The following is an 8,551-nucleotide window of genomic DNA, read 5'->3' on the forward strand; positions in this document are numbered from 1 at the left end:
CACCCCGTCAAAAAATGCGAGGGTTGCGAAAGATTTCATGTGCTCGAAATCTTATGGTATTTTAAAAAATCGTTGATTTTTATTCAAGGATTATTTTTTGTGCGGTAGTATTTGGCGAAAAGATCACTATTTCAATTTTTGTGGATTTTTGAAAACTAAAATGTCAAAATTTAGGTGTTTAGTATGCTACAAATCTGGGGCGGTGAACTTGTATGGCGTGCGAGCCTTCGCGCGCCCTCGCAAATCGCTGTCAATTGCATGGCGGGACACTCACTCACACTCACTCACACTCACTCACACTCACTCACACACACTCACACACACACTCACACACAGACACCACGTCCAAAACAAAGAGGATTTTGGTTTTGTTTATTACGGTGCGCGTCTGGCCGCGGGGCCATGGGGCTTTCTCAAGCTGAGAAAACATTATCAAACACTCATTTAAGTTTCTCAAGCACTCAAATCTTGTTCTCAGACGCGAGCCCGTGGCCATCGTCAGTTTTTCTCCCTCTGAGAAATTGTTATTGCCACTCAAGCTTTATTTGGAGCTTTAAATAGAAAATATGTGTTTGATCGCATTTTTTTATTTTTTCAATTATATACATTGAATACATTTTCTAAAGTGATTACCGAAAAACAAATAACACAATTGCTCATATTTCAGTTAGCCGATCGCTGCATCGTCAACTTTCTCAAAGATTCTCAAAGATTCTCAAAATCGATTTTGTTCCGATTCGAAAAACGTTGAGAACGTAGGTTTCTCAAAAGCACTCATGAGTGCTTGAGAAAATGAGCGTTGAGAAACCCCATGGCCCCACGGCCTATGGTGTTGCACCTGTCCGTTCATGATCTGATGGCTTGTTGGCATGGAGTCGTTTTCATGGCGCCGAGTGACAGAAACTGTTCATACGCGATTAGAACCCACGCCGGGCATACTGTTAAGATGTAGCTTGCATACTCTGATACATTGTCTCCTGCCCGATGTATACATACGCCGCAGGCAGGAGGAAGCATGCACCTCCCCATAAGGAAGCATGAAGAAGCAAAAAAAAACACCGTCATGAACACTTTCCTTTCTTTGACCGGATCATAACTTTCCGAAAGAATACATATTTGGCGACAATTTTGCATACACACGCACACTCGCAACCATGCGCAGATGGCTCAGCCTATCTGTGTAATCTACAACATACGAAAGGAAAAGAATTGTGTCACATAAAGTTATGCTTTATGCAATTTGGTTTAAGCTTTCCTATGCACGACAATGGCCACCTGTGTTGCGTGCGCTACTTTGAAGTAGGGTTTTGTGCGTTGCACAGCAAACCCTCCAACGTGAGCTAACTATTCCTCAGTCATTTTTACATTTCAGCGTTTATGTTTATGTTTATGTTTATGTTTATGTTTATGTTTATGTTTATGTTTATGTTTAATTATTCATAAATTAATCATAAAACTAGTGAATTGCATAATTTTTATACGCGTTTGTCATTTCTTGGACCATTATCCGTGCAAATTGATTAACCGGCAACCGTCCGGTCCCCAGCTGTCCGGATAATCGACGTTCTACTGTACTTCGAATCAATTTGTCAGTTGCGCCACCATATGATTATTCATGATCGTGCTATTTGCTTGTTTTGTTGTATGAAGGGGTACTGATACTAAATTAATTATAAGAAATAAATAATACAATAAAAATAACAGATTGACTATTAAACACGCATTTCTAACAACGAGTAAAGGGGTCTGAAGCTTCTGGAGCTGGATGTTTTATAAATAAAAGAAAAATTTTAACATCAATGAAAACAATAAAAATGGAATTGAACTCAGGTCGACCATAGTACAAATATTACACCATTACCATTTGACCATTACTAGTTCATGAGCATGAATCGTTATCTATCAGTTTTAAACCCTTCAAACATAGTACAATGATCAAAGAGATGTGTACAAGAGATGTAAACATAGTACAATGATCAAAGAGATGTGTAAAAGTTCATCGATGCGTGTGGGAGAGTAAGGCTGATGAATTAAAAGAAATGGCATGAGTTTGTGTTCATTATCCCCGAAAAATTTCGCTTGGGTACATTCAAATCTTCGACAGCGCGCTCAGGCGAAGGGTAGGAGGCGGAGCAAGGGACGGGTAGCTCTACGAGCTGCTTGACACATTTGCCGTAGGAGGGAAAAAGTAGGCATGAGAAAATGCGCGAAAGGCAATGAGTTTTTTCGTCGCTTTGCCCAGCGGGCAGGTTGTCAGGGTAGCAGTTTTTTGTCCTATAGCAGGGGTCTCCAAACTTTTCAGCTCGCGGGCCGCATTGCTTAAAAAATAATTATGTTGAGGGCCATTTGACACTACCTTTAACTGATGAGTGAACGTTTAAATCTCGTTTTTATAATAAAATATCAACGATACTTGTACAGTTTCGTGTTACTAAAGCTTGATTTTTGTCTAAGAAAAGTAAAAAATACATTTTAATTTTAAAAATTAATAATAACGTAATATTTATATTAACTCTGGCAAAGTCATCGTGGGCCGCATTATAAGCTCTTGAGGGCCGCATGCGGCCCGCGGGCCGTAGTTTGGAGACCCCTGTCCTATAGGATTAGCAATCAGAATTATAGCACCCTGCGAAAATGTCGCCAGTTATGAATTACTTAAGACCATTTATTTTTATTTATTTTATTTCTAAAGCAACAAAACTACAGTAAATGATAATTACGACAAATAAAAGTGAAAAAAGTAAAACATTAATCCCAGGATAGCCACTCAACCGGGAAAACCGGGAATTAGCCAGAAATTTTATTTTTCCGGGAAAAACTGGGAAAATCCCGCGAAAAAACCGTGAAATTCTCCAAAAAAAAAGGAAAATTATCACAATCTTTATTGATCACTGTTAACCATTGTGCCAAATGCATTTCAAATTAACGGGATGTTTTGTATTTTGTTCCCAAACTTACCACAGGCCAGTAAATCTGTATGGACAACATTTTCCGTTTCTCACATATGGTACCCAATATATGTGCTTCATTTGCACTGGTTCAATATTTACTTTCACCATGATTCATTCATGATTCTTGCGCATCTCTTGTATGGTGTACCCTACATGACATGTAGTGCCCTACATGACCTCTTGTGACCTTTCATATCCCTACATGAAGTCGATTCTCTTCTAGATTTAGTGTAGGCAAACCATTTTTAATAATAATTAATAAGTTATTTTATCTCCCAAAACATTGAAAAAAAAAAACAAACAATTACCAACCCGCTTTTACAAAACTTTTTTCAAAAACATCAACCTTGATTTATGGAATTATTCTGATATTCTAACATTTTCGCAGCTCAATGCGTTGCGGATTTTTCATCATGCGGAACGACCAAATTTTTGTAGCATAGTTCATTTTGCTCGTGAGTGTCATGGTATACCAGTTTTCAAAATGACCAGAAAAATGAACACCTTGGCGGCGAAGTGAGTGTCAAATGACACCAACATGAGAGCCGGATCGATCGAATTTTTTCGATCCAAAAATTTTTCTAAGGTCGATAGAATGTTGGTAGCGTCAGTTTTTAGTGCCTGTTATTTCAATAATTCTTTGATGATTATGCTATAATTAGATAAACATAACCATCAATAGAAACACACAAGTTTTAACATATAAACTTAAATGATAAAACAAATGTGAGATAAAACATGCATATTTTCATGGCTGCTGTATTTATATATCCCTAATTTTCAACAATTTCCTTAACATTTCCATTTATACATTCCTTCCCGTAGTAGACATTTTTTTGAGATTGTGCGTACTTATTTTTCTTTGGCGTAAACAACCATTGTCGATCAAAGCCTGCCTGTACTCGTACGACTTAATAAAAACGACGGGCATCGTGAGTTCAAGCCCCGAATGGACCCGTGCCCACGTTCGTAGGACTGACTATTTTGCTATGGTAATAAATAAGTCACTGAAAGCCACACCCATTAGTGGTACAGGTAGCCGACAACAGTTGTTGTGCCAAAGAAAAAAAAAAGAATTTTTTTTCATTGAGAAATTAAGCATAATGATGTTGATAATGATGATTATAATAGTTATGTTTTATTGTTTTATTTTAGCTTTAGAAAAAGGGCACTACTCGGAAACAGATCTTAAAAAGATAAAATCCATGGTTCCAAAAGCTGTCGAAAAATATATTGATGGTAAGTTTGTACATGAACTTTTGTTGTGACAGGCAGGCAGTGTGGTAATAAACTATTTTTTTTTATTTTTGCTTAGTTTATGGTCTTGGGTTCGAGCAAGATGATGTCGATGACTGGGAAATGAGTTCTCTGTACAACGGTCCTGATAATGATGACAGTTTATCTACCCAGGATATGCTCGCCTTCAATGATACCACTAATGACATGCTGGATGATGAAATGAAATTCGAAGATGATGAAGATGATTAGCTTACAAATTATGAAGACAAACAGAAAAGTCCTGACACTCTTCTGCTTAACTTGCCGTTATACTTTTCGATATGTTTGACTTTTTTATTATTTCATGTTTTGTTGTGGGAGATACGTATTACCAAACAACATTTTCTGAATTAAGACCATTTGTTTGTCAACGTAAAATTTTATTATGTTAAAATTTTGCTTATCGTATAAAAATCTTCATTTTTCTTTGTGCTTACATTCATACATATAATATTGTATTGTTAGTGATACCCATACGAAATATATGGTTTCAGTTGTTGTCTCTTCTGCATACGATTTTCAGGTGTTGCCGGAAGGCATATTTATAGCAAACGTTAACTTAGGCTTTTTTGCGAAATCTATCTGACAATTTAGGAACCTTGAGTCACAGAGAAATGAGAATTTGAAGGTATGGCAGTTTATTTATTAGTGCACCAGAGAGTACAGAAAAGAAAAAAAGTTCTTTTATAGTCTTTTGAAATTGCCCTTCTAATTAAACTATTCCAGCTAGGTTTGGTTATGTGACATCCTCGATTTGCGTTTTTATTTCTCTTTTAGCTATTTCTCTATTACACGAGATGTTAAAGCGTCAGGAAGGAATTATGTTATGGTGAATCACCTGTCGTCTATTATACAAACAAGTCAAATAAATAAAAGATCCGTCAAAAAGTTCACGTGAAATGAGTTGGATTCAAAAATTCTTATTATTTACTTCTTTTTCTTTGGCACTTTTCAGTTCTGTCTATACCACTAGTGTTAATGATGAAGACGAAGTTGCGAAAATGATGAAGACACAATGTTCTTGCTTTGAACTCTGGAACTTGACTAACTTTATTCAGAAAAAATCACCCGCTATATACTTCAGAAATTTGGGAATTCGAGCTGCCGCACGCGGATTCGAGCTGCACGATATTTATCTAGGTGTACTAAGGGTGACGCGTTACCATTACGCTTACCGTAACAACTAATGCTTCCGTTCCGTTCCGTTTCGTTTCGTTACACTTGCCTTTCCACACCCGAACGCTCCCACTATTAAAGTGTTTTTAAGAGGCGAATGTGGCCAATTGGCTCAAAGTCTCTATAAAAAAATTGAAGTGTTCGTCAAAATGTTGCGCTGTTCATCAGACACACTCGCACTCCACAAACCTTCCATACCTCAACGCTCCAACCATCGCGGTGATGAGAGAATTTTCGTTCTGAGCGTGATTTCCACATCCGCCCTCCACCAAGCCTCTACAGCCTACCTTAAGCCAAAGCGCCCCTACCAGCTGACTTTAAAAAAAATACGCACCGATGTGAAACCGATGTGTCCTTCTGAGAAAAAGACACTATGGGTTTATGGCAGTCGCAATGGACTGAAATTTTATCAACCAAACTGTTTCGATTTTCTATTCGATAGTGTTATTTAAAATTTAAAATTATTTGAAACTTAAACAGCATGTTCATGAACTACATTTCAAACTAGTGCAACAACAATATGAAATAGTAATAATCAAAATAAATTACATGATCGTGTTTCAAGATCTACTGTCCATGGGTCACCCATAGTGTCATTTACGTGTTTTGATTCTGATTGTCGCTGATGATAATTTAGGCTTGAAACAAAGCGTTGCTAGGTCAATAAATGCTGACTAGCTACGTTAGATACGTTATGCAATGCGTCAGCGATGGGCGCTGGTTTAACGATTCAATGGAAAACATAGGCTAAAAAGAATATGCTGATTAACGACGGTCAGACGATTTAATGGAAAACATAAGCTAAGAAGCATATGCTGATCGACGACGGTCAGCATTTTTAGTGAATAAACTCAATTACATAAATTAATGGGGCCGGTCTAGTGGTACAGTCGTCAACTCGAACGACTTAACAACACGCTCGTTAGGGTTCAAGCCCCGAATAGACCGTGTACCCATACGTAGGACTGACTATCCTGCTATGGTAACAATAAGTCACTGAAAGCCAAGCCCACTTTACTAGTGGGTACTGGCGACAGGCCTTTACCGGCAACGGTTAGACCGGAGCGGTTGTGCCAAAAGAAGATGAAGAAGACATAAATTATTGAATTGCTTATTTGCCAAGATCCAGTTGGTGCGTCTATTACAGGGTTTACCTAGCCAATCGGGCGTCGTCAAAGCGTTATCGGTCGGCGTAAATATTTTTTCGGGCGATGTAAACCCTCAATTGGGCACTGTCATTTCTATTCGAGCCTTGTGTAGTATGAATCGGGCAAAGTACAGAATGAAAGCGTCCTACTCTTGAAGGTGTCAAATCGGTAGCTTCGGTGTGTTTGATCCATTAAGTTGTTTAAAAATATGTATTTTGCATGTTGTTTAACTTAGTATGTATTATTTTAGAATTTCTATGCCCGATTCATCCTTCACAAGGCCCGAATAGAAATGACAGTGCCCAATTGAGGGTTTACATCGCCCGAAAAAGTATTTACGCCGACCGATAACGCTTTGACGACGCCCGATTGGCTAGGTAAACCCTGTATTGTGCTTATGTCGGCGTGTACTGTGACTGTCTTAAGCTGCTGCTCCGAAAGACACTTTCGTGTGTAAGACACTGATTGTTGGGCGGTAAGTATGCTAAAGAGCAAATTGAAGCTTTCAAAAGACTATTACGACTTGTTTAAGTAATGCTGCGAGTAGTTTGTATATTTCTTTACTTTTATTTGTATCTAAATTAGGCGTCATCCATCAATTATGTAACACTGATAGGGGGGGGGGGTATCGTCCAACTTTACGATTTGTTACATAGGGGAGAGGGGGAGTTTTACTTTGGTTACGTAACGCAAAACAAAATTTTAGATATTTTTTTTTTCGAAAAAAAATGAGTAGAAATCGAGGATTCTTCTTGGGGACCTAACTACCTTCGCGGTTATGCCGGTCTTAAAAAGATCTCGCTACTTTGTATGTACCACGCAGTCGTCATTTGGTCCGTCGAATTTGGTTACCACGGACGGACGGACGAATGGAAAAACTTAGCACTGGATCGTCGCAGTACCGTTTCTGTATTTCGTTTCTGTGACGACCACAGTGTGCGTGCCACTCGATTGGAAGGAATTGGCACGAGAATCATATGTAACGCTGTAAACATGTGTTATACCAATCCAGCTCCTGGCAAACCCAATTCGTTTCAAACAAATTGAAGATGGAGTTGATGCATTCAGCCTTTTTTCATCAGAGTTGATCATTTGTCGTAAATTTAATATCAACTCTATTTTTAATTTACATTGTAATTTTATAAATACATCGTTATGTAGCCGGATAAGTAATGTAGCCGAAATTTTTGCAAACATTACCGATTTTGTTCGTAATTTGTAAGACATGCGTAACATATTAAACATCACATGTTATGTGAGATAGAATAATCAATTTGATGATGATACAACATCTTAAGCCAAAGAAACATTTCTGGAAAGATGGACATATTTATGGAGGACCAGGAAGATGGCTGGATGAAAATCGCTTCTGATGATGATGATGCGAGTACATTGCAAACTGTGCTGAGGATCCGATTATCAGAATCTTTATGAATTGTTATGTAAATGTTATGTATTTTTTGTTGGTTAATTTAAAAAAAGTGGATCTACCAGAAAAAAGTAAAAACGAAGAAAAACAAACATTTGATTTTGTTCAACAAATTAAGCTATTTGAGGGGGGTGGGTCCATCTGTTATGTAATTTGGGGGAGGGGTAGTTTCTTAGAATTTTACAGTCAGTTACACTAGGGAGGGAGTCGAAACTATGCAATTTTTGCGTTACGTAATACCAGGTAAACGGTAGCCGTCATTAGCTGTTCAAAACAAAACTGATCAGTAATCTGCACCTTTTTATTCCGAACTTAGATAATATGAACTTATGACCAGTGTTGCGAACGGTGACGTTCATCGACATAAAATTGTAAACATTCATTCGATTTGAAGCTTCCCATTCCCATCTCTCTCTGTCATTTGACATTCCCGTCAAAAAATGTCATTTGACATGAAGACATTTTCAAGATACATTCATTTGACATTCGCCAACCTGTATGAATCGTGAACTGTGTCGTATTGCAAACGGCCGTATTCATGTCAAACTACAACAGAGCGTGCGGTGCAA

The 8,551-nt window shown here is 37.9% G+C and overlaps 1 protein-coding gene across 3 annotated transcripts in view; it reads left to right on the forward strand.

Annotated features, from left to right (window-relative positions):
* LOC120900224 (transcription factor Dp-1) overlaps positions 1-5,122 on the forward strand; it is a 48,373-nt gene extending 43,251 nt beyond the window's left edge. For all 3 annotated transcript variants that reach the window (XM_040306936.1, XM_040306935.1, XM_040306937.1), the window contains 2 exons: positions 4,107-4,190; positions 4,267-5,122. In XM_040306936.1, coding sequence (XP_040162870.1) covers positions 4,107-4,190; positions 4,267-4,439 — 257 coding nt within the window. In that variant the 3' untranslated portion in view covers positions 4,440-5,122. The remainder of the gene's footprint in view (positions 1-4,106; positions 4,191-4,266) is intronic.
* The last annotated feature ends 3,429 nt before the right edge of the window (positions 5,123-8,551 follow it).

This window comes from Anopheles arabiensis, chromosome 3 (genome assembly GCF_016920715.1).
Source record: "Anopheles arabiensis isolate DONGOLA chromosome 3, AaraD3, whole genome shotgun sequence".
In the NCBI taxonomy this organism is placed as follows: Eukaryota; Metazoa; Arthropoda; class Insecta; order Diptera; family Culicidae; genus Anopheles; species Anopheles arabiensis.